Source organism: Dasypus novemcinctus, chromosome 27 (assembly GCF_030445035.2).
Source record: "Dasypus novemcinctus isolate mDasNov1 chromosome 27, mDasNov1.1.hap2, whole genome shotgun sequence".
NCBI lineage: Eukaryota > Metazoa > Chordata > Mammalia > Cingulata > Dasypodidae > Dasypus > Dasypus novemcinctus.
Window position 1 is genome coordinate 34174406 of NC_080699.1, and position 24138 is coordinate 34198543.

The 24138-nt window shown below is 36.7% G+C and overlaps 1 protein-coding gene across 12 annotated transcripts in view; it reads left to right on the forward strand.

Moving 5' to 3' along the window:
* CCDC15 (coiled-coil domain containing 15) overlaps nucleotides 1-24138 on the forward strand; it is a 78157-nt gene that overhangs the window by 25012 nt on the left and 29007 nt on the right. For 7 of the 12 annotated variants that reach the window (XR_009183771.2, XM_058289181.1, XM_058289180.2 and 4 more), the window contains 11 exons: nucleotides 1695-1820; nucleotides 3378-3500; nucleotides 3759-4340; nucleotides 4657-4815; nucleotides 5111-5233; nucleotides 5481-5564; nucleotides 7049-7174; nucleotides 12325-12447; nucleotides 14249-14371; nucleotides 21075-21167; nucleotides 22858-22961. Coding sequence is in view for 11 of the 12 variants with exons in the window: in XM_058289181.1 (XP_058145164.1) it covers nucleotides 1695-1820; nucleotides 3378-3500; nucleotides 3759-4340; nucleotides 4657-4815; nucleotides 5111-5233; nucleotides 5481-5564; nucleotides 7049-7174; nucleotides 12325-12447; nucleotides 14249-14371; nucleotides 21075-21167; nucleotides 22858-22961 (1766 nt within the window). In the remaining variant the exon portion in view is untranslated. The remainder of the gene's footprint in view (nucleotides 1-1694; nucleotides 1821-3377; nucleotides 3501-3758; nucleotides 4341-4656; nucleotides 4816-5110; nucleotides 5234-5480; nucleotides 5565-7048; nucleotides 7175-12324; nucleotides 12448-14248; nucleotides 14372-21074; nucleotides 21168-22857; nucleotides 22962-24138) is intronic. The other 5 variants (XM_058289182.2, XM_058289185.2, XM_058289184.2 and 2 more) reach the window with 5 other exon arrangements.

Below are 24138 nucleotides of genomic sequence, written 5' to 3' on the forward strand. Positions count from 1 at the left end.
CTCTGTGTCCATTCAATGTGTGTTCTTCTGTGTCCGCTTGTATTCTTGTCAGCTGCACTGGGAATCTGTGTCTCTTTTTGTTGCATCATCTTGCTGCGTCAGCTCTCCATGTGTGCGGCACCACTCCTGGGCAGGCTGCACTTTTTTTGCGCTGGGCGGCTCTCCTTATGGGGCGCAATCCTTGCACATGGGGCTCCCCTATGTGGGGGACACCCCTGCGTGACACAGCACTCCTTATGCGCATTAGCGCTGTGGGTGGGCCAGCTCATCACATGGGTCAGGAGCCCTGAGTTTGAACCCTGGACTTCCCATGTGATAGGTGGATGCTCTGTCCGTTGAGTCAAATCTGCTTCCCAAATGTTTTTTACTTTATTGTTATTTTGCCACCATCATTTCTTTTTTTTAGATCTTTCCCAGTTTAGCTTCCTAACTGGTTTATTCTATTCTATTAGATTAATTTATTGATATATATTTTTTGGTATTTTTTCCTTAAGTGTCTCAACATAACCATCAAAAACAATTGTTTTATATATTTGAGGTTTGTGGAATACTAAACTATAATGTCTTCCTCTTTGGTGATAATTACAAAATTTAGAGTTAAATTTTAAAAGCAAGGGCATGGATGTGTGTCTGTCTACATATGGCACTGCATCCTAGAGGCATTCAGTATGGTTATATTTTTCTGCATTTTGTCATTACTCATAAGATAGAATTCTTTTTTACCTAAAATTTTTCAATAACTTGATTTCTTGATAATTTTCATAGCTACCACAGATTTGACAGTACTGTAGTTTGGACCATTAGACCTATTCTAAGGTACTGTTAGAATGAGATGATTAGACTCTTTTTAATAAACCAGGAAAAAAGAGAGGTCCTAGAGACTAATAATTTATATTGTGTGAAACATGCTCAAACCTTTCAACTGATGTTTTTACAAAAGAGTATTGTTCACAGGTGTGCCTTAAATACTTATCTAGTAGAAGGGAGGATTAAGTCTGAGATAATATTCTTGTATAAACCAGTCTTATACGTCAAAGGTGCCATTTAAGTGTGCTTCATAATTATGATGATGGTGAGGAATACTGGCTAACTACCTGCTTCTGAAGAATACAAGTGTGTTTTTCGGGTAAAACATCAGAAACACATCTACTCCATATAATTGTGAATGATCTAAGAAAATTTTTCTAGCTTTTATTTTTCATATATCAAGTTATGTAGTCTTTTCCTTAGATTTGAACAGTTCTCTATCTGCTCAATCATGTGAAGTAGGAATCTGCCAATCAGCATAGGAGAAACAATCTATAACCCAGTTGAATCCTGGTTTCATATCCTTGTTAGACTTATCTTTAGGGACATTACAATCTGTCTGGCTCTTATTATTGTTCCAGATTTCGTGCTGCAAATAGAATATATATTTGCTTGCCCTCTGTCAGGTTGCCAAGACTAAAATCATGAGTCTTCTGAAATTGTTACTGGCTAGAATAGAAGGGCAAGTTGTTATTTATGCAGTTAATATACTCTCCTACCAACCTGTTACCTACCATGTGCTTGATGTCTAGGTGATTTGTGTGTACATTTGAAGTAGGGCTCACTATTTGTTTTCCTTTATTCTATATTAGTCTACTGTAACCTACTAAGATCACTCCAGAATTTATATATATATATATATACATACTTTTTTTTTTTCTTTCCAGGGAACAACACTTTGTAGGAAACCAGCATCCATCAGGGTAAACGTAGGAATAAGAGGAGAATTCCCTTTGAAGGTCCATCAAGGTCATGTTACTGCTATACGTTATCAGAACTTAGAGGAAAATCAGGTAGGGAAATGTAAAGAGTAGAGAGAAAAACAATGACTTGTCAGAACTATCCACAACTAATTAAGAATAAGATCAAGGGTAATGGCTATAATATCCAGTATTTTCTTAATAACTTTATTGAGGTATAATTCACATGCCATGTAAGTCACCAATTTAAAGTATACAATTCATTGCTTTTTAGCATATTCACAGGGTTGTACAACGATAATGAAATCTAATTTTAGAATATTTTGTCTCCCCTAAAAGAAGCCCTGTATCCATTAGCTGTCACTCCCCAAACCTACTCCTAGTCCTAAGTGACCACTAATGAACTTTCTATCTCTAGATTTGCTTATTCTGAACATTTCATATAAATGGAATCATATCTTGTAAATGACTTCACTTAGCATATTGTTTTCAGGGTTCATCTATAAAGTGACTAGGTATTTCAACCCTTTTTATTGCTGAATAATATTCCAGTTTCTGGACATATAAAATTTTATTTTTGCATTCATCAGCTGATGGACATTTGGGTTGTTTCCACTGCTTGGTTATTATGAATAATGCTGCTTTGAATGTTTGTGAATAGGTTTTTGGGTGGATGTATGTTTTCGTTTCTTTGGGGTATATACCTGTGTGTGGCATTGCTGGGTCATGTGATAGCTCTTATGTTTAATTTGTTGCCCTTTCACTTTCTTGGTGGTTTCATTTACAGCATAATATAAATTTTGATGTAGTCTAATTAATTTTTTTCTTTTGTTGCTTGTTTTTGGTGTTGTATTTTAATAAAATATTGCTTAACCCAAGGTCATGAAGATTCATTCCTTTGTTTATTTCTAAGAGTTCTATAGTTTTAGTCCTTACATTTAGGTCTATAATCCATTTTGAGTTAATTTTTTTGAACTGTGTAAGGAATTGCAGGTGGAAATTCAGTTGTCCCAGGACCATCTGTTAAATAGACTATTCTTTCTTCATTAAGTAGACTTGGCACCCTTGTCTAAAATCAATTGGTCATAGATGTATGGGTTTATTTCTGGACTTTCAAATCTATTCAACTGATCTGTATGTCCATTCTTACACTAGTATCACACTGTTTTGATTGCTATTTCTGTAAGTTTTAAAATTAGGAAGAATGAGTCTGCAACATTGTTGGTTTTTTTTCAAGTTTATTTTGCGTTTCTGGTCACTTGCATTTTTATACAAATTTTAGGATTAGCTTGTCAATTTCTGCAAAAAAAGCCAGCTGGCATTTTGATAAGGATTGGTTGAATCTATAGATAAGTTTGGGATATATTGGCATCTTAACAATATTGTCTTTCAATTCATGAACATGGGATGTTTTTCCATTTATTTAGGCCTTCTGTGATTTCTTTCAGCATTGTTTTGTAGTTTTTGGCATACAAGTCTTCTACTTCTTTGTTATGTCCAGTTTTTTATGTTTATTGCTGATCTACTGAAATTATACCAGTAGTATGCTGAAGCCTAGGGTTTTATTGCAATCATGTTGTTTCTACCTGTAATATCTACATTTGGTGTTTTTGTTTTTTTTAATATATGTATTTGTTGTTTGTTCTTTAGGAACTTGACTTTGGGGAATCTTTATTTATTATGACAGATGATGAAGGGAGAGATAATTTGCATTTGGGAGAGCAGGAGAATCTCCTCTCTGAAGTTAATGACAAGCATTTCAGCAGAGTTCAGGTAAAGTAGAGTGAAAAGGAGTTTGTGTAACAAAAAATAAGTTTATTATAATTTTGACTAGGGGTTGCTAGTACTATTGTACTGTTTAGGGACTGCAGGTTTAACTTCTGTTAAGTTGGGCAAAGACTATAATTTCACATTTTATTCTAATAATTTGTAAGACTACTATATCCTTTAATTATTTCAGGAATCTCACAGAAAGCCTAGAATGTTGCTACTGTCTAACATTCTACATTTGTTGTTTCTGTTCAATTTTAGAAAGTAAAATTCAAAAATCCATTATTTGCTATCATGGAAGAGGGAGAGTTAAAGAGAAAGGTGCTTCAGAGCTCTCAGAATACTCTGCTAGAAGCACAGAATTACCTTCCAGAAGTCCAAGGTGATCTACCAGAAACCCAGGATGATTTGCCAGGAGTCTACAGTGTTGAGCCAGAAGCTCAGAGTATTGAGGCAGACACCCAGGCTATTGAGTTGGGATTTCAGGCTGTTGAGCCGGACACTCAGACTGTAGAGCCAGAAGCCCAGGCTATTGAGCCAGAAGCCCAGGTTGTTGAGCCAGAAGCCAAGGCTGTTGAGCTGAAAGCCCAGGCTGTGGAGCCAGAAGCCCAGGCTGTGGAGCCGGAAGCCCAGGTTGTTGAGCCAGAAGCCAAGGCTGTTGAGCCAGAAGCCCAGGCTGTGGAGCTGGAGGTCCAGGCTGTTTTACTGGGAGCCCAGGATGTTGAGCCCCATACCCAGACTGCTGAGACAGAAACTCAGGGAGTTATGCTGGAAGCCAGGAGTATGGACCTGGAAGATGCAAGTATTACACTGGAAGCCCGGGATTTTCTACCCTTGAACCAGGTTTATCTATACAAAGACCGGGGTATTCTCCCAAGGACCAGACTATTCTACCCAAAAGTCAAGATCAGTATTTTATATCTAAAGATCAGGCAAAATAGAGTGGAAAGGATACGGAATAAGAAAAAATAAGCTACTTAAGGTTTGGAGTGGGATTTTCAAGAACTATAGTGCAGCTGATTTGGAGTACAAGAGTTGGAAAAAAATACTGATCAATTTCTCAAAACTCCAGGGTTCTCACTAAGTATTAAAGAATTGTCAGCACTGTATTGCCCTTATCTAGACAATTTATTTTTAAAATTTTTATCTTCTTCATTAGGAAAAATATTTCAGGTGGCCATCATCTGCTTTGACAACTGAAAGATGGATAGAGGAGCCACTCACAAGTGCCCAACAGTATCTTTTACCCAGGTTCCAAGGCCAGGCCTCCACCAGAGATGAATTAGACCAAGAGGCAAAAGAAAGGGATCAACAGGAAGTAAATTACTTGGGGTCATGGCTGGGTTTATGCAGATTGTATTATAGTTGAATATGTAGTATAGAGTATTGTTTCTTGTTTTATTCCATAAGATGTCCTATTATACTCCGACCTCAGTTAACTCCAGAATTCTTACTAATTCTGTTAACCTTACTAACTGTTAACCTGTTATTCTGAACTTAACAAATGATATTTTGTGTGTTCTTTTTTATTTATTTTTATTTTTTATTTTTTGTTCTTTTTATTTATTTATTTATTTATTTATTTATTTATTTATTTATTTGTTCTTTTTTAGAAAGCAAATTTGAAGGAGCCAACATCAACTCTGATAGGTAGGAGAGGGAGAGAGGCATTTCCTCTGGATGTCCATCAAGATCTTCTGCATAGGCATCAAGATCAGGCTTCCCTCAGGGGCAAGGTAAAACAAAAAGAGGAGAGTTACCAAAAGAATCTGAATTGTTTAGGGTTTAGAGCTTGAAAACATTGTTCTCAGCTAAACTTCAGAACTGACAAAAAGTATAATTATCTGCTTTATTCCATATTTCACATTAAATGTTTTTGAGTTTTAAAAACATTACCTTAAGGCACTCAATAAAACCTGGTATATTATTGCTGTTATATTACTTCTACTGCACAATTTTTAGTTAGTGTTTTTTCTTTTTTAGAAAGTACGCTTTAAGGATCCTTGTTCTGATAAGACAGATGAGGAAGGGCATGAACTCCAGGACCAGGCTTTCATCAAAGATCAGGTAGCAAAGAATTAAAAAAAAAAGAGAAAGAAGTAGGAAATTAACTTGTTGTTGTTGTTGTTTTTTTAATTTTATTGTTATTATTTTTAAAGATACTTAGATTATTTAAATGTCACATTAAAAATATAGGGGGTCCCATAAGCCCTGTTCCCCATACTTCCAACATTTTCCCACATTAACAACATTCTTTATTAGTGAGATACGTTCATTGCAATTGATGAACACATTTTGGAGCATTGCCACTAAACGTGGATTAAAGTTTACATTGTAGTTTATACTCTTTCCCACACAATTATGTAGGTTATGACAAGATTTCTAATGATGTCTATCTGTCATTGCAGTGTCATTCAGGACCATTCCCAAGTCCCTAAAATGCCCCCCGTATTATACCTGTTTTTCCCTCTCCCTGCCCTCAGAACCTCCAGTGGCCACTGCCTCCACATCAATGATATAATTTCTTCCATTGCTAGAATCACAATAAGTCTATAGTAGAATACCAGTATGTCATTCCCCAGTCCTGAGGATTCTGGGATGTGATGTCCACTCCACCTCTAATTGAGAGGGGCCTGTGTTCCCACAGGGCCTATGGATGGGACTTCCTTGCTTGCAGTTGTAGACTCTCTCTGTTCCTTGGTATAGTAGTTGTCTCTCAACAGTCCCAGTGGACTATTGAGAGTTGTCTTGGGTGTTAACTGGGTTTTATACATTCTATACAACTGATATTTTGAAGTATAGAATCAGGCGCTTTGGAGATAACTTGAGAAAATAGTGTTTTTTTATTTCCTAATGTGGGAAGAGACCTGGCTTCAGGAAGGATGAATGGAGAGTGACAAACCTTAAAGAATTCATCTTTCTCTTCTTTTCTGTTTTACTTTGCAGGATGCTGCAAAAGAATCTAGTTTAGGGGAGTGGATATAGTTCAGTGGTTGCGCATCTGCTTCCCATGTTCAAGATCCCAGGTTCAATCCCCAGTACCTCCTATAAATAAATAAATAAATACAAAAGATACATACATATATACCTGCATACCCTAGTTTAATCAACTGTATCAAATCAAGTCTCTTTTTCAGAAGGTTGATGTATCACCTTCATATCTTTTTTTATTTTCTTATTTTTTTAATTTTTATTTTTTAAAGATACATAGATCACACAAAATGTTACATTAAAACATATAAGAGGTTCCCATTCCAGAATGGGGTAGACTACATACCAAGATTATTCCACAACTGTTCTTACATGAACAATGTAGGAAGAAGTAGGATATCCAAAATTACTTAAAATTTGGGGAGTTTGTCACACTGCTCTGTACTTAATTTGAGGATAAGAATTAAGTCTAACAGTGTAATATCCTTATTTATATCAAAATATATCAAGATACCCTCATCTAGAATCATTTCCCTGGACTTCTCATGAAGCCTACAATATTATGATTAGCTTATTGCTCTGATTCAATAATTTGTTTTGTGTTTCTGTCATTCCTTTAGGATGTGTTTCCCAGGCAACCTTCATATTTTATGAGAGGAGAGAGAGTGAGGGAGGAATTTCCTTTGGAGTATTGTCATTATGTTACCCCTAAAATCCAGGACCAAGCCTCCTCTAGAGAAAAACAGGTAGAGTGGAATGCTGTGGGTGGAAGTGACAGAGACTATTTATTTTGGGAGGGGGGTAGCTGTTTTTATCAAACTGCTCTGTACGTGAGTTAGGATTAAAAATTAAGGTCTACAGAGTGGGCTAACAGTATGTCTTAATATATATCAAAATTTATCAGAATTTCCTCACCTACTGTAATTTCTCTGGACTTCTCACTGAAGCCTACAATATTTTTATTTCATGTTGTCCAGATTAGAGTCTGTTTTGTGTTTTGTTGTTCCTATAGGACATGTTTCCCAAGCAACCCTCATCTTTTATGAGACGAGAGAGAGTGAGGGAGGAATTGCCTCTGGAGTATTGTCAGTATGTTACACCTAATAGCTAAGCCTCTAGAGAACAGGTAGAGCAGAATGCAGTGGAGGAAGTGACAAGCTCTGAATTGCTTATGTTGGGCTGTAGCTTGTCAGTATTCTGTTTATAGTTTGGGATTAAGAAGTATGGGACTCAAAGCCGTAAGAAGAAATAAATAACATTGGTAAAGGTAACTACATAGATAAATATATAATCCTGTATAATTGTACTTCTGGTTTGTAGCTGCTTTTTGTTGCCCATATATGATTTAAAAGGCAAATGTGTAAAAACAATAATTAAAATCTATGTTAATGGGCATTCAATGTATGAAGAGGTAATCTGAGCTGATATCACTATAAAGAGGGAGGGATGGGAAAGTATGGGAGTAGAGAGTTAGTATACTGCTGAAACTAAGTTGGTATTATTCAAACTAGGTTTTTATTAGTCTAAGATGTCAACTGTAATCACAAATATAACCACTAAGAAAATAACTATACAGAGAAAAGGAAAGAAGGAATCATAAAGGTATTCTATAGTCTATAAAATAGCAAATAAATGCAAAAAAAGGCAGTAATGGAAGAAATGAGAAACAAAAAACATATGACATGCAGGTAATAAATAGCTAAATGGTAGAAGTAAATCCTTTCTTATTAGTTTTTACCTTAAATATGAATGGATTAATTGCTCCTATTAAAAAATTAAATATTAAAAGGCAGAGATTGGCAGATTTAATGAAAAAACATGATCAGCTATATGCTGTTTACAAGAAACTCACTTTAGATACAAAGACGCAAAGAGTTGTATGTAAGAGGATGGAAAAAGATATTTTATGAAAATAGTAATTAAAAGAAAACCAAGTGAACTTTAAGCCAAGAAATGTTACAAGTGACAGTGAACACACTTTATTGATAAAAGGTTCAATTCAGCAAGATCATGTAACAATTATAAACGTATGCACCTAACAACAGACTCCCCAAACATATGAACCAAAATATGACAGAATTGAAAGGTGAAATAGATAGTTCTGCAATAATAGTCAGAGACTATTATTATGCACCACTTTCAATAATGGATAGAACATCTAGACAGAAGACCAATGAGGAAAGAGAGGACTTGAACAACATTAAAATTAGTTACCCTAACGTATGAGACACGCCAGCCTATAATAGCAAAATCCACATTCTTCTCAAGTGCACATGGGATTATTCTCTAGGGTAGACCATATTTTAGGCCAAAATTATATCTTAGTAAATTTAAAAGGTTGAAATCATACAAAGCATCTTATCTGACCATAATGGAATGAAGCTAAAAAACCAATAACAAAGGAAAACTGGAAAATTTACAAGTATGTGGAAATTAAACAATACCCTTATAAAGAACCAATGGACCAAAGAAGAAATCACAAAGAAAATGAGAAGACTCTTAGAGATGTATAAAAATTAATGCACTACATACCAGAACTTAGGGGATGCAGCAAAGGCAGTGCTCACAGGGAATTTTACAGCTGTAAATGCCTTCATTAAGAAATAAGATCACAAATCAATAACCTAAAAGAACTAGACAAAGAAGAGCAAACTAAACTCAAAGTGACCAGAAGAAAGGAGATAGTAAAAATTAGAATAGAGATAAATGAAATAATGAATAGAAAAAGAATAGAGAGAATCAATAAAAGTTAGTTTTTTGAAAAGATCAATAAAGTTGACAAAACCTCAAATTCATATGGAATTGCAAGGGAGCCAAACAGCCCAAACAGCTAAAACAATCTTGAAAAAGAACAGTGTTGGAGGATTCCCACACTTTGATTTCAAATCTTACTGCAAGCAACAGTAATTTTTTCCTTTATTTTTAAAGAAGATTTAGATTACATAAATATTATATCAAAAATATAGAGGATTCCCATATATCCTACCCCTTTCCTCCCACACTTTCCCCCATTAAAATCTTTCATTAGTGTGGTACATTTGTTGTAATTAAATGAACACATATTGAAGCATTCTTACTAAGCATGGTTTATAGTTTATATTATGGTTTACACCTTGCACCACACAATTTTATAGGTTTTGACAAAATGTATAATGACTTGTATCCATCACCGCAATATCATGCAGAACAGTTTCGATGTCCCCCAAATGTTACCAAGCAACTGTAAATAAAACAGTGTGGCACTGGCATAAGAATAGACATGAAGACCAATGGGATAGAATTGAGAATCCAGAAATAAACCCACACATCAATAGCCAGTTGATTTTTTTTTTAAGATTTATTTTATTTATTGATTTCTCCCCCTCCCCCCATTTTATGCTTGTTGTCTGTTCTCTATGTCTGTTCTTGTGTGATCTCTATTTGTCTTCTTTTTAGGAGGCACCAAGAACCGAACGTGGGACCTCCCTTGTGGGAGGGAGGCGCCAATCGCTTGAGTCACCTCTCCTTCCTTATTGTTGTGTCTCTCATTGTGTTTCCTTGTGTCTCCTCATTGATCATCTTCTTGCATCAGCTTGCTGCATCAGCTCACTCCTCCAGTTCACCAAGCCAGCCCATTATGTCAGCTTGCTGTCTTGCTTATCTTCTTTAGGAGACCCTGGACACCAAACCTGGGACTTCCCATGTGGTAGGTGGGTGCCCAACTTCGTGAGCCGCATCCGCTTCCCAGGCCAGTTGATTTTTTTTTTTAAGATTTATTTTATTTATTAATTCCCCTCCTTGCTTGCTTGCTGCCTGTTCTCTGTGTCCATTTGCTGTGCGTTCTTCTGTGTCTGCTTGTCTTCCTTTGCTGTGTCATCTTGTTGTGCCAGCTCTCTACAGGCGTGGGCTGTCAGCTCTCCATGGGCATGGGCCAGCTTGCCTTCACAAGGAGGCCCTGGGACGTGAACCCAGGGTCTCCCATATGGTAGATGGGAGCCCAATCGATTGAGCCACATCTCCTTCCCACCAGTTGATTTTTGACATGAGTATCGAGTCCATTCAATGGGGGGAAAGAATATGCTCTTCAATAAATGGTATTGGGACAACTGGGTTTCCACATGCAAAAGAATGAATTTGAACCCCTTCCTCCTACCATATACAAAAATTAACTAAAAATGGATCAATAACAAAGTAAAATAACTAATATTATAAAATTCTTAGAAGAAAACATACGACAGTATCTTCAGGATCTCCTATTAAGCAATGGATTTGTATATTTCACACCAAAAACACAAGCAACAACAACAAAAAATAGATAAATTGGATTATATCAAAATAAAAAAATGTTGTGCTACAAATGGTACCATCAAGAAAATGATAAGACTGTCCACAAAATGGGAGAAAATAGTTGCAATCATGTATCTGATTAGGGACTTATATCCAGAATCTATAAAGAACTACATATTCAACAACAAAAGGACAGCCCAATAAAAAATGGGCAAAGGACTAGAAAAGAAATTTCTCTAAAGACGATATACAGATAGCCAACAAGCACATGAAAAGATGCCAAATATCAACTATTGGAGAAATGCAAATTGAAACCACAATGAGCTACCAACTTTACAAGTACTAGAATGGCTATTATTTAAAATGAAAAATAACAAGTATTGGTGAGGATTCAGAGAAATAGGAACCCTCATACATTGTTGCTGGGAATGAAGAATGATGCAGCCACTTGTCGAAAACAATTTAGCCATTCCTCAGAAAGTCGAACATAGAATTACCATATGATCTGGCAATTTCAATCCTAGGTACATACCCCAAAGAATTGAAGAAAGGTATTTTAACAGTTATTTGTAGGGTTGTGGACTTGGCCCAGTGGATAGGGCGTCTGTCTACATGGGAGCTCCACAGTTCAAACCTGGGGCCTCCTTGACCCGTGTGGAGCTGGCCCACGTGCAGTGCCGATGCACACAAGGAGTGCACTGCCACGCAGGGGTGTCCCCGCGTAGGGGAGCCCCACATGCAAGGAGTGCGCCCTGTAAGGAGAGCTGCCCAGCGCGAAAGGAAGTGCAGCCTACCCAGGAATGGTGCTGCCCACATGGAGAGCTGACGCAACAAAAAGAAACACAGATTCCCGTGCTGCTGACAACAACAGAAGTGGACTAAAACAAGAACACGCAGCAGTTGGACACAGAACAGACAACTGCGGGGGGCGGGGGAAGGGGAGAGAAATAAAAATAAAATCTGGAAAAAAAACCCAACAAAATACAGTTATTTGTATACCAATGTCCATAGCAGCAACAACCCAAGTGCCTGCCCACTAACATAATGGATAAACAAAATGTGATATATATACAAAATGGAATATTATTCAGCCGTAAAAAAGAAATGAAATGCTGACATGTGCTACAACATGGATGAACCTTAAAGAGAGTATGTTGCGTAAAATAAGCCAGATAGAAAAGGACAATTATTGTATGATTTCTCTTCTATGAAATACTTAGAATAAGCAAACTCCTAGAGACAAAAACCCAGTGATAACCAGGGAAGGGTAGAGGAGCCTGGGGAGTTATTGCTCCCATTCTGTTTGGGATGAGTTTGTTTGGAATATTGAAAATGTTCTGGAAATAGATGGTGGTGAGGGTTACACAACATTGTCAAGTCCTTAATGTCATAGAATTTTACGCTTAAAAATGGTTAAAATGATTTTTATGTAACACATAGTTACCTCAAAAAAAATTATGGTCTACAGAGTTAGGCTAAGAGTATAACATCTTTATCTATGTCAACATTTGTCAGAATATGCTCACCTTGTATCATTTCCCTTGACTTTTCATGAAGCCTCCCATATTAGGATTAGTTTATTGCTCTGATTCAATAATTTGTTTTGTGTTTTTTTTTTTCATTCCTTTAGGACATGTTTCCCAAGCAACCCTCATCTCTTATGAGAGAGGAGAGAGTGAGGGAGGAATTACCTTTGGAGTATTATCAGCATGTTACACCCAAAACCCAGGATCAAACCTTCTCTAGAGATCAGGTAGAGTGTAATGTTGTGAAAAAGTGACTGAGACTAAATTGCTTAAGGTTTGGAGTGGCGCTTGTCAAGCTAGTTTGTATGTGTGGTATAGAATTAAGGCCTCCAGAGTTGCACTGAGTATATCTTTAGTTATTTCCAAAATATGCCAGAATCATCTTGAATTTGTTTTATAATACTCCAGGAAAAATGTAGGGGAAGAGAAAGATGAAAAAGCAAAATGGTGTTAATCACTGGAGCTAGGTGATGGATATCTTGGGATTCATTATATAATATGATTGTTTTTCTACTTTCATAACTGTTTGGAAGCTTTTATATTGAGCACACACATGCCCCTAACTGTGTTATATCATCCTCATCTAGTATCAGTACTTGGATTATCAGTGAGGCCTTCAATTCTATTAACTAGTTCAGCATTTCTACTTAGGCAATTAGGTTTATATTCCTTTTTTTTTTTTTACACATTTTATTTCCACCCCCTCCCCCCTACTTCATTGTTGTTTGTTCTCGCTCTCTGCTTTCTGTGTCTATTTACTGTTTGTTCTTCTGTGTCTGCTTGTCTTTTTTCTTCTTGTCTTTCTCTTCAGGAGACACTGGGAGCTAATCTCAGGATCTCCGGTGCGGGAGACAGGCACTCAATTGCTTGAACCACCTCATCTCCCTGGTGTGCTGCATCTGTCACTGTCTCCTCTGTCTCCCTTCGTTGCGTCATCCTACTGCACCAGCTCTCTGTGGTGCAGCCAGCTTGCCTTCACCAGGAAGCCCTGGAATCGAACCCAAAGCCTCCCATATGGTAGATGAGAGCCCAATCACTTTAGCCACATCTGTTTCCCTTTTCTTACTTCTTTTGAACAAGTATATCAAGCAGCCCTCATTTTTTGAGAAATGGGAAATTGGAAGAGGAGATGCTTCTGTAGTGTCATCAGTATGGTTTTGTCATTACTCAATACCTATTTTCTCTTTGTGAATAAGTAGAGCAGAATATAGTGAGGAATATGTAGGAGAGTAAATTGCTTGGATTTGACTCAAGATTGGCAGGGCAATGTAACTACTTCAGGGGTTTAGTGTTAAGGCAAAAATAATGGGCAAAGAATATAATGTGCTCTTCTTCTGTGATGTATCACACCATTTTGACCTATTGAATTAATTCATACCCCTTCACTGAAGCCTTTACTTTTGCCACAGACATATTGCTCCAACTTCAATACTTTATGCTAAATGTTTGTAGTTGTCTTTTAGCACAGGATCTGTGGGCAGGCGTCAGGTGATATGGCAGATGAGAGATGGAGAAAGGAGTTATTTCCAGAGCACCATGAGTATGTTATACATGAAATCCAGGATCTTGGCTCTGCCAGAGAGCAGACAGAGCAGAGTATATTAGAGAGTAAGCAGCAGAAAGTAAATTGATTAAGAGTTTGGGTTAAGCGTGGCAGAGCTAGGCTACTAATGATGATAATGATGAAGTTATTTCTTATAATATCAGTAGTGTGATTAATTTTATTAATAACAATTTACCGTAGGCAAAATCTAGCATATTGTGTGCATTATCTCACTTAATTTTCCCAATAATCCTGAGAAATAGATCCCATTATTATCCCTATTTTATAGATGAAGAAACTTAAGATTGCTTTGTGGGTAATTCTTGCCAATAATATTGGCAAGAAGTGTCATGTCTATTTATACCATAAGGTATCAGACTATTTTGACTTATTCAGATTACCTGAGGGCTATCAGTGAAGCTTACAATATTATCACTACCATGTCACTGCTCATATAATTTGGTGAGTGCTTTTGTGTCTTTTAGATCTTATATTTCAAGCAGCAGCCATCTGTTGGGAGAGCTGAAAGATGGCAAGAGGATTTGCTTCTGGATGGCCATCAGCATCTTCCACCCAGGCACCAGGGAGAGGCTTCCAGTAGAAGTCAGGTAGAGTAGACCATAGAGTGTGAGTGCTGGAGTTGAGGCAGGATTATAGGCAGCTGTCCAGGTGGGAGTGATGAAGCTGAGCAAAAAGCAGATTCCTTTTTTTGTTTTGTTTTTCATAGTTTGCAAAACCTATCCTGACCTAAGATTATCTTGGGCCTCTCACTGAAACCTAGTGTACCGTTGAGAGCATTTGATTCTTGTTGGAAAAACTATGTGTGTATGTTTTATAAAAGATAAATTTTGGGTGGCCATTGTGTTTTTTCTTTTTTTTAAGGTACAGGGGCCAGTGCTTGAAACTGGAACCTCATATGTGGAAAACTGATGCTCAACCACTGAGCTACATCAGTTGGTCTTTTCTTCTGTTTGCGTGTTGTTTTTGTTTTGTTTTTAGGAGGCACCGGGAACTGAACCTGGAACCTCCCCTATGGGAAGCAGACTCTCAACTGCTTGAGCCACATCTGCTCTGCCATTGTCTTTTATGGTGTAAGAGGGGAAGAGATGAGTAGTTTCCTGGAGTAAGGGCTGGATCAGGATCTTCAATCCAGTGTCCAGGACTAGATCTCCCATCAGAGAGCTGGTAGAGCATAAGACAGGATCACTGAGTAATAAACTAGAGTTTGGGCTAGCGCTTGTTAGAGTTATATGGACAAAGTTTGGGGGTTTTGAGTTAAGATCTGTAGTTTTCTAGAAAATTCTCTGGCCTGCTAAGATTTCTCCATGGCTTTAACTCAATTCTGACTTATTCCTACTAGAATTTTACCACTGTGGGTAAGTTCTATTTTGTGGTTTTATGTCGTTTCTAAAAATAAGCAAAGGCTTCAGGCTACTGACGTTGTTAGGAATATGAAAGAGAGAAATTTCTTTCTCTTTTCCCCTTTAAGAGAGCAGAATGAAAAAGAGGCAAAGAGGCATAAAGTAGGATTGGGGATGAGGTTTTCACAACTACTCTGCAGCTCCTTTGTGATTTTTAGTTTGGGTATATCTGTTTGTCTAAGAATATGCTGTCTATGTTCTATGTTGTCATTTATATATCCTGAACCATGCTAGGCTGTTCCCTACCTCAGAGCTTTTACAAATGTTGTTTCCTCTTTCCTCAGTTTTCTTTCCTTTTTTTCTTTGCAGAGCTGGTTCCTTCTCATCTTTCAGGTTTCAACCTAAATCTCTCCTCCTGACCAAAAATAGATACCTCTTCTTCTCTTTTCTCTGTCCCCACATTCTGTTTCTTTCCTTCTCACTACACATCAAAATTTGTAATAATTTATTTATTTACATGTTTTCTTTTTCTCTAGAGATTTCCCACTAGTCTGTAAGCTTCATGAGGAAAAGCACCACACCTGTTTTGTTTTCCGTTGTATGAACAGCACTTGGCACAATACCTGGTACCTGAGAGTCTCTTACTAAATATATTTTGTTTTTTTTGTTTTTAATTTAAGAAAAAGAGATTTATTTATTTATTTCTTCCCCCCCACTTCCTCCTCTCCCCCCCCACCCCCATTGTCTGTTCTCTGTGTCCATTTGTTGTGGGTTCTTCTGTGTCTGCTTGTCTTCTCTTTAGGTGGTACTGGAAACCAATCCTGGGACCTTCTGGAGTGGGAGAGAGGTGCTCAATCTCTTGCACCACCTCAGCTCCCTGGTCTGCTGTGTCTCTTATTGCCTCTCCTCTGTGTCTCTTTCTGTTGCATCATCTTGCTGCACCAGCCCTCCACTCCGGCCAGCTTGCCGCGCGGGCCAGCACTTCTGTGCGGGCCAGCAGTCCACTTGGGCCAACTTGCTGCACGGACCAGCACTCTGTGTGGGCCAGCTCTCTGCTTGGGCTAGCTTGCTGCATGGGCCAACTCACTGTGCAGGCCAGCTTGCCTTCACCAGGGAGCCCTGGGAATCGAGCCGTGGGAATCAAACCCTGGACCTCCAATGTGGTAGACGGGAGCCTAATGGCTTAAGCCACATCCACTTCCCTAAATATAATTTGAATGAATGTGTCAAGCAATCCAGCATTTATTGAGTACCTATTAGGTGTTAGGCGTTGTTTAGGTATTAAAGATCAAAGATAAAGCTGTGAATAAGGCATACCCTTCCAATTTCAGCCTGTCTAAAGAAAAGAGATTGACATATATGCAGGTAATTATGAAGCAACATAATTAGTGACAGAGGGTGCAAAGGCCCTAAAAGAGCACTGAAGGAGGGTACCTAATCCTGACGATACAGCTTTGGTGGTCAACCTCTTTTTCATGTCCTTCTTCCATACCAGCCCTGAAAATTGTCAACTCGATCAGTGTTTTCCTTTTAGGCTCCCAAATAATCGAGCCTTATTGGAGAAAACACTTTAATAGAGTGGATTTATACCACATTCATACTTACGGTTTTTAACCACAACTGGCTGCCAGTGCTGGTTAGTGCCAGATCCCTCTCCCTTGCCTCACACTGGCTATTGTAAATTTTAAACACTCCTTAATTTCTTATCGTACCCCTATACTTCCAGTTTATAAACCTTCATAAAGAAAATAGAAGCCATCATGTGGTAACTGCCTCAACCATTTACTTTTTTTTTTTTTTGCCATTCCTACCTATTCTTACTATCTCAGAGGAAAAGTTGTCTTTTTTTAGACCCATATGTAGTTCCTTCTTGACTCTTCTGGGTTTTTTTTTTTGCATAATTGTGATCATGTTGTAAATAAATGTTTACATGATCAGGACCAATTTCTTTAAAGAATAGTCCATATTTACTATCCCCATTTTACCTTCTGTTGATTTCTCATTTTCCTATACTCTGACTTCTGCCCCACCATCCATCTTGAACTGTCCTGACCAAGGTCATCAGTGTCCTTTGTGTTAATAAAATAATAGAAACTTTTCACTTTTGGTGTTACTTTACTTCTCTGCAACATTTGACACTATTGACTACTTGGTTCTTCATAAAACTTTTCCTTCTTGTCTTCTTACAACTCCTAAAATTCTGGCCACTCTTTGTGAGTCTTTTCTCTTTCCTGGGTTTCTTACTTGTTGGTGTTCCATAGGCTCTTACCTCTTTTCTCCCATCCTTTTACAGCAGTTCTTGGGATATTTGACTTCCATGGCTTCAGCTACCTTTGATATGACGATGACTTTGAAGTCTATCTTTAGGCCAGATCTTTCTTCTGAGCAGCAGCTTGCCAACTATCTGTAGATGATCTCAACTTTAATTTTATATGGGTACCTCAAACTCAAGATGTTAAAAACTGAACACATCATTCAATCAAAGTATTCTTCTGCCCCATAGTTACTCAAGCCAAAAGCCTAGAAGTTTATCTTTAAATCTCCTTTCTCCCTCAGCCTTTAGGTCCTATTGACAATACTAGGTTTTGGCAATTTTACCTCTCAAACCTTTTCCTTTCTATTCCCACTGTCACAATATTAGCTCAGTCCCTTATCATTTCTCACCTGGTCTTTTATAGGAATCTTCTAAATGGCCTTCCTTTTTTCAGGCTTCCTTCTACATTCCAATTTATCCTTGACAAGATAGCCTTTTATTTTTAGAAAATAGCTTAATTTTTAGTGTTTAAAATATACCCAAATAATAAGAGAATGTATTCTTATTAAAATTTTAAAAATACAAAGCATATATAGAAAAAAGTAAAAGTTCCCTTTCACTATTCTGTTTCCTCAGCCCTTCCCCTTCTCCAAATGAATTCATTGTCAGTAGTTTGATATGCATCTTCCCGGTCTTTTTCTTTGCATACACACACATGTGCATATGCACATTCACACACAAATATGGTTTTGATTGAATTTTGTATGTATTTTGTGTTTATATAAATGGCATTGTACTGTTTGCCAGAATATTAATTGTTCTGCAGCTTGTTTCTTTCACATTAAGCTGTAATGTAATAATTTAATTTTTTGTGTATGGTATAGGTATACATATACTCCGTTATACTAGGTATATCTTGGAGATATTTCCAACTTAGTACATTTAGGCCAGTGTTTCTTAACTTTGGCACTATTGACATTTTGGGCCAGATAATTCTTTGTTTTGAGGAGTTTATTATAGGATGTCTCACAGCATCCCTGACTTCTGCCCACTGGAAGCCAGCAGCACACTTCTCCCATCCCTGTCCCCCCAGGTTGTAACAAACAGAAATGCTTCTGAACATTCCTCTGGGGGGAATAATATCGTTCTTGGACTAAAACCAGTGTTAATGAGATATTGTTTCACCTGGAAGACCTGAGTAGAGAACACATTCATGCTTTAAGAGAATTGGGGGGAGAGAGGGGAGAATGAAATTATGAAAAAGTGATCTTGTATTTCTTCTAATGTGTGATAAGAACAATAATATAGAACTTTAAATATGAAATATTGGTAAATAAGAATAATACTCTATACACTTTTAAAAGTATAAATGTAATACATGAAAAATTCTGGTCCAGACTATTGCAGAAGTATACAGAAAAATATGAACGTTCTCCTTCAGTGCCATCACTTCTATTTCTAATTCTTCCCTTTTGACAGTTAATCACTGTCAAGAGTGATGTGCATCTTTTTAATCTACTTTCTAAGCATTCCTATACATATTAATGTAGGGATATTCTTCTTTCCCCAGCATTTCATTATTAAAAATTTTAAACATACTTAAAATCGAAAGAAGCTTATAGTAAACATATACCCACCACCTAGATTCTACAGGATTTTACTGAATTGCTTTATCACAGCTATCCATGCATCTTATTTTTTATACATTTCAAAGTAATTTGCAGACATCAGTACACTTAGCTCCTATTCACTTCAGCATACAAATTATTAACTAGAGTTCGACTTTTGTTTATGGCAATTTTTTTTTCCTCTCTTGGAGTAAAATTTACAATGAAATATATACATCTTAAATGTATAATTCATGAGTTGAAATATGCATACATCTGTGTTATCTAAACCCTTATCTGGAGGTAGAACATGACCATTACCCCACTTTCCCTCATACTTCTCAATCGATCCTTACTTCCCACCAAAAGCATTCAGTGTTCTGATTTTTTCCACTATAGATTAGTTCTAGAACTTCATATAAATGAAATCTTATAGTAATCTACAGTATAGGGGGTTCCATTTACCCAGCATATTTATGAGATTAATTCATGCTTCTACTAGTATCAGTAGTTCTTTACATTGCTGCATAGTATTCCATGATTTGAATAGGCCACAGTTTATTTATTAATTCTCCTGTTGGTGGACATTTGGATTGTTTCCGGTTAGAAGCTGTTATGAATAAAGTTGCTATGAACAGTCTTGAGTTAATTTTTATATAAGATATGAGGTTTTAGTTGAGATTCATTTATTTCCACCTGGAGATCCAATTGTGGAAGAACCATTTATTGATATTCTCAAAAAAGCAGCCTTTGGTTTAATTTATTTTCTCCATTGTTTTTCTGTTTTCTCATTCATTGATTTCTACTCTTTATTATTTCCTTTCTTCTGCTCATGTTGCTGTTCTTTTTATAGTTTTCTAAGGTAGAAACTGAGGTCATTGATTTGAGACCTTTTTTCTTTTCTAATGTAGGTATTCAGTCACTCTGCCTTTTATTGGGGCATTTCCATGTACATTTAACTTAATTATTGATTGGCTTTTTATTTACCATCTTTTTAATTCCCTTTTATTTCATCTGTCCTTTGTTCCTTTTTTTTTCTGTTTTTCTGCCTTCTTTTGTATTATCTGGACTTTTAAAATATTCCATTTTATCTCCCTTGTTGGCTTATTAGCTATAACTTTTGTTATTTTAGTGGTTGCTTTAAGGTTAAAAAAAATCCTTAATTTTTGAATTTACCTTCAAGTGATATTATGCCACTTCACACATAGTATAAGAAACAACAGTATATGTCCATTTCTTTCCTTTATGAATTGTCATACATTTGATTTCTATATATATGATATAAATCTCATAATACAGTGTTATTAGTTTTGCTTTAAACAGTTGAGATGGACTGAATAATGACCCCTCCCAATTTTATTCTTTTTTCTATTATTGGAAATGGAATCTTTTTCTTAATTTCATTTTCATATTGTTAAATTGCAAGTATATAAAAATGCAATTGCTTTTTGTATATTGATCTTGTATCCTGCAACCTTGCTGAAAAATGTGTTTTTAAAATATAGAGATAGAATAACTTAAAACTTTTATTTCTAAAATTAATTTTAGAATTATTATTTGGCCCATAAATATTCAGGTATTAAGCTATGTCATAACACTTTCTTAGTGATTTTGGAAAAGTTAATGCCAGTTTCCTCTCTGCCTGTCAGTTGATTGATGTAATATTTTCAGACTGTTATTCTCTGGACTTACCCCTATCAAGAGAGTTGTATATATTGAAAGCGATTGTTTTTTTGAGATTTTAAGGGCTATGGCTTTCTATTTTGAATTCAATCCCAAGACCATTCATAGCAGAATTATTGCAAGTGATCTTTAGAAGAAATTTCATACCGAACATTTCAATTTGTTGTTCATCTGTCCCTTTGTTCTGAATATATGTCTTTGCTTTATCATTTTTCATTTGGTTAAGTTCTTCTGAAATTGCTTCTCTTCATTCTTCTTGCTTTTATTCTTTTATATATATATATGATTCTTTACCTAATTGAGCTCAAGGTGGCAGGAGAAAAGAATCAATAGACAAAATTACCAAAGAGTTGCTAGAGCTTGCCTTTGCTAATTTTGTCACTTTGTGTGACTCGACTTCTAACAGGTTTATGATGAATATCAATCAGGATTGAACACTGAACTCCAAGCTCCAGTGGTACTTCAGTCTGGAGTAGATGAAGAAGAAGATAAGAAAGAGGTATGTAATCATATTGCCTTTGGGCGCCAATATTTCTATGACAGTATATGTTCAATTGGAAACAATTTGTTGTGTCCTAACACATTTCCTAATAATAAAAATTCATAAAGGCAAAGAAGTTGTGGAATCATTATAATATGTTGAACTTCCTAAATTTAGGGTACATTGATGTTAAACGAAAGATGTAATCTTAGTGAATTTCTCCAGTTAGTGTATATTTGACACAATAACTTATTTAAAGGGCAAATTTTAACTTAATACTTTTTTTTCTTTTCAATTGAAAGTGAGTTTAAACTAGTAGTTTTTTGACCCTGACTATGCTCTAGAATGAGATATTGAGCTTTTATGAAAGTACAGATGCTGGGGACCAAACCGTACATATTATCTGAGAAGGTAGATTTGGGGCATCTGTGTTTTATGAAATTACCACAGGTGATTTTTATGGATCTGCAATATTGAGAACTGCAATTTAGGCTTTTTATAAATTTAATCCAAAAGCCCTACACTGCTCTAATATGTACACAGACATGTTTTTGCCTTTTGAGGAGCTAATCTCCTTAAAAGAAAACATAATCCACAGATATGAACAGTTCACATACAGGATTGTACCTGATCCCTTTAAGACTGTTAAGCTCTGATAGACATCAGTCTTTCTACCTCCTTATGTTAGGCTAGACTTAGAGTTTGATTTTGTTGAGTAGTTTTTAATTTTTTTTTTTAGCTATTGGGGCTGGGGATTGAACCCCAGACATTGTATGTGGGAATTGTATGTGGGAAGCCAGTGAGCCGTATCAGATCCCTGAGTTGGTTTTTTCATTTATTTGCTTGTTGTGTTTTGTTTTGTTTTGTTTTTAGGAGGCATGAGGGCCCAAACCCGGGACCTCCAGTGTGGGAAGCAGGCACTCAACTGTTTGAGCCACATCCGCTCCCCTAGTTTTAATTTTGAAAAGTTAGAGTAACTATTGTTTTTTGATGAAATGGCTCTCCCATTCTTTCTGTGGATCTGTTTTCATAGTACTGACTACTTGGGAACACAGTCATTTTCTCAGATATTCTTTTTTTTTTTTTTTTTTAAAGATTTATTTATTTATTTAATTCCCCCCCTCCCCCGGTTGTCTGTTCTCTGTGTCTATTTGCTGCGTCTTGTTTCTTTGTCCGCTTCTGTTGTCGTCAGCGGCACGGGATGTGTGGGCGGCGCCATTCCTGGGCAGGCTGCACTTTCTTTCGCGCTGGGTGCCTCTCCTTACAGGGCGTACTCCTTGCGCGTTGGGCTCCCCTACGCGGGGGACACCCCTGCATGGCAGGGCACTTCTTGTGCGCATCAGCACTGCGCATGGGCCAGCTCCACACGGGTCAAGGAGGCCCGGGGTTTGAACCGCGGACCTCCCATGTGGTAGACGGACGCCCTAACCACTGGGCCAAGTACGTTTCCCCAGATATTCTTAACAAGGGACTATACTAAGGAGAAATTAAATTAGCATTTCTCTAGTTTGTCTGCAACATCTAATAGATGTGTGCTTGAAAATATAAAACTTTTGCTGTACATATTATCCCGAGTTCCTGTAAACAATTTAGTCCTGTGTAACTTCTCTATCAATGCAGTTCTCTTGTCTGTAGCACAAGGATATTTTCCTTCTTTGGAAAGACCCCTGAGAGCAGAATTTTAAAAATTCTAACTTCTGTCTTTCAGCGTCAAAAGCAGTACCTGAGATATAGACGTCTTTTCATGGATATTGAGAGGGAACAAGTAAAGGAACAGCAAAGGCAAAAAGAACACAAGAAAAAAATTGAAAAGTAAGTTCTTTGATCCTCACTGTGAGCATTAAATTGCCAGTTACAATGTTTAGGAAGCTAAGGTTTAGAAATAATCAGGTAGTGGTTTTCTCTTCTGATCCATAGTGGAAACACTATTTTTAATCAGGTAGAGTGTTGAGAGATGGTGAATATATACAGAATTTTCAGTGAATTCTCTCTGAGCCCTTTCAACTTGACAAGCTTTATAATGCTTATTGACTTCTAAGGAATGCTTCCATATTGACTTCTAAGGAATGCTTACAAAGTTATAATGGAATCTCGTGAGTCAAACATAAGGATTCAATTAATCAGATATTACTGACCATCTATGTACAAGGCATTAAACAAAGTGCTAATAATATGTGAAAATACTTTGAAATTTGTGAAGTGCTATAAACTAAAAGGTAGTACCACTTTTGTTTTGTCATGTTATACAATACAATAACATAAATTGCCACAGGGTTTCTGCAAGGTATGATGGGGTCAAGTGGCGTAGTGGGTAGTCTTTGGACCTAAAAGGCTACTAATTTCTTTTCAGTACTATTTTAACTCAATAAAAACAAATACATTTAATTAGTAACACTTCCCTTTTCCAATATAACTAATAAGCCTTCCTTTATCTTAATGAGTGATTGCTTCTGTCACAGAAGTATTCTTTTTTTAGAAAAAAATTATTTTAAAAAACAAATACCCCTGGTGAAGTGGCCATAGCAAAGGAAATTTTTTATTAATTTCTATCAAGTGTTTTGCCTTGTATTTTCCTTGATTTTTAGTTCATCATCAGATCATTTGTTCAAGCCTGCTCTAACATTTGTGGGCCTGGGCTAGAGTACAAATGTAAGCTTACAAATTACAACTAAATATTTAAAAGTTTAAACCAAGTTAAAAAACTGTTAAATAAAATATATTCAATTCTCTATCTTGACAAATATGATTCCATAATGACCTAGAAGGTCAGATTTGAATTTAGAGTTCTCGGATTCCTTTGAATTACATGCTGGAACACTGGAGCTTGGGGAGAGACAGCCCCCAACCCAACCCCCTTCTCTTTTTACCCATAGTGCCATTTCATGCTGCTAAAGGATCTTGAATATGTGCTTTGCTTACCGCAGCCCAGTCATCCAAGTTTTGTATGTGTGCCATGCAAACAGCCACCCCTTAAGTTCCCCTTGAGCCT